The following is a 2,144-nucleotide window of genomic DNA, read 5'->3' on the forward strand; positions in this document are numbered from 1 at the left end:
TGGCGTAACGAGACTTTACTGAAAACAGAAAACCGGGCGAACCAAGGATTACAAACCGGAATGTGGACTCGTAGCAAAACAAAACAACAGAACAAAAAGGGCGGGAGGAGGGGTGTCGGAAAGACGGAAGGGGGGGGGAGCAAGAGCGAGGAAAGGGAAGGGAGTTTTTTTTTTTTTCTTCTTCCCATTTCTTTAAAAAACCAACACAAGAAAAAACACACACACACAACCAACGTTTGTTCCCGAGTAGAAACATAAATAGGGCAGAATCGAACACTCTGTTCTTCTCTCTTCCAAAGGCAAAAAAAAAAAAAAAAAAAAAGTAAAAGGAAAGGCAGGGCTTGAGGCTGCGCCCCCTCGGAGCCCCCTTCGGCAGCGGTGTGTACAACGGGGCGGCCGGGGCGCGCGGGTTTGTGCAACACTGGGTGGCCGCGCTCGGGGAACAGAGGCAGCGCGAGGGCGGGGGGGGTCATGCGCTTGCCCCCCGGGAGTAGGGGGTCCAGCTTGTCGAGTCTGAGGCGCCCTCTCCGAGTCCTGGGCACCCTCGGGGGGTCCTCAGGGACCGCGCCCTCTCGGAATCCTGGCACCCTCGGGGTGGGGGGGTGTCCCCGGGGCCGCGCCCTCTCCGAGTCCGGGGCGCCCACGCCCCCCCCCCCCCCGCAAGCCCGCCTCCCGGGGAGGGGGGCCGCGCATGCGCCCCGCGCGCGGGCTCAGTACGCGGACACCTGGTGCTGGGGCAGCAGCTGGCAGCCGCTGTTGACGTGGCTGAGGACCTTCTGCTTGAGCTGCGCCACCTGCTCGCGCAGCAGGCTCGCCGTGGACGCCAGCTCCGTGTTCTGGCTCTTGAGCGTCTTGACTTTCTCCTCGAGGCGCGAGATGCGCTCCAGCTTGCGCTTGCGGCACTTAGAGGCAGCGATGCGGTTGCGCAGCCGCTTGCGCTCCGCCTTAATGCGCTCCTGCGTGTCCATGTCGATGGGCGACAACGGCGGGCTCTCGCCGAAGCTTGGCACGTCGGGCACCGTCTGCGGCTCATCCTTGAGCGCCGTCAGGCGGGGCGGCCCCAGCGCGCCTGGGGGCGGCGGCGGAGGGAAGGGCACAGGCTCGGCGGCGAAGGCGACTGTCGCAGCACCCCCTGAACCTCCGGTGCCGCCCGCATAGCTGCTCAGGTTCGCGTAGACGGGCGCCTCGGGCGTGGCTGCCGCCGGGGCCAGTTCGCCAGGAGGCGCGGCGCCCGCAGCCGTGCCCGAGGGTCCTCCCGCGGCCGCGGCAGCGGAGGCCGCGCCCGCGCCCAGCTGGTTCTGCTTGTGCAAGTCCTCCAGGGCCTTGACGAAGCCCTCAGCAAACTCCTGCTCCTCGCTGGCCGCCACCTTGGGGTAGAGGAACTGAGTGCTCGTCGGTGTGGTGGTGACCAGCCCGTTGGACTGGATGATTAGGCGCTCGAGCTCCGGCGAGGCGAGCTTGAGCAGCCCCAGGTCGGGCGAGGCAAGCAGGCCGTCGGGGGGCGCCGCGCCTGGGGCGCCGTCGGTGCGCAGGGGGGCCGGGGGCGGCGCGGCGGCAGGCTTGAGCGCCGCCGCCACCTGCTCGCTCAGGCTCAGCGTCAGCGCGTCTTTCTTCATCATGCTGCCAGTCGCCGCCGTCGGGGGCGCCCCGGGGAACAGGCGACCCGGGGACGCGAAGCTACCACCGCCACCACTGCTACTGACGCCGCCGCCCAGGCCGCTCAGCGCCTCATCGCCGTAGAAGGGTGTTTCCATCCTCCGCCTCCCCCGCCGCGCCGGCCCGGGGGGGGGGGGGAGTGGCCGCGGCCGCCCGGGGGGCCTGCGCCCCCCCGTCCGCTCGGCCCTACGCCCGCCCCGGCCGAGGCCGCTGCGCCCGGCCCTCCGCTGGCGGCGGCTCCTACGCCGCGCACTTCGCGCGCCCTCTTATAGCCTCGGCCCAGCGCGATGAGCTCACTGCCCCCGCTCGCCATTGGGCGTGGGTGACGTCGCTCATTTGCATGGTGGGGTGGGGCCAAGTCATTGACGCCCCCCTAGCTGCCGTTGCCCCGGTGACGCGCGGTAAACCGCACAACAGCGCGCTGCCTTGTGGGTTGACGTCATGGGGGCGGACCCCGAGCCCGGACCCGGTTACCCCGCCCCGGGAGC

At 69.0% G+C, this 2,144-nt stretch overlaps 1 protein-coding gene across 1 annotated transcript; it reads right to left on the reverse strand.

Moving 5' to 3' along the window:
- JUND (JunD proto-oncogene, AP-1 transcription factor subunit) lies at window positions 1-1,912 on the reverse strand. Its single transcript, XM_019416360.2, has one exon. It carries the CDS (start codon window positions 1,752-1,754, stop codon window positions 711-713), a length of 1,044 nt encoding a protein of 347 aa, XP_019271905.1. The 5' UTR covers window positions 1,755-1,912; the 3' UTR covers window positions 1-710.
- Window positions 1,913-2,144: the final 232 nt, after the last annotated feature.

Source organism: Panthera pardus, unplaced genomic scaffold (genome assembly GCF_024362965.1).
Source record: "Panthera pardus isolate Hobbes unplaced genomic scaffold, ASM2436296v1 HiC_scaffold_8, whole genome shotgun sequence".
NCBI classification, from domain to species: Eukaryota; Metazoa; Chordata; class Mammalia; order Carnivora; family Felidae; genus Panthera; species Panthera pardus.

Bases quoted from the DNA above. Each gene is read 5' to 3' on its own strand.
- JUND (XM_019416360.2), bottom strand. From the start codon at position 1,754: ATGGAAACACCCTTCTACGGCGATGAGGCGCTGAGCGGCCTGGGCGGC.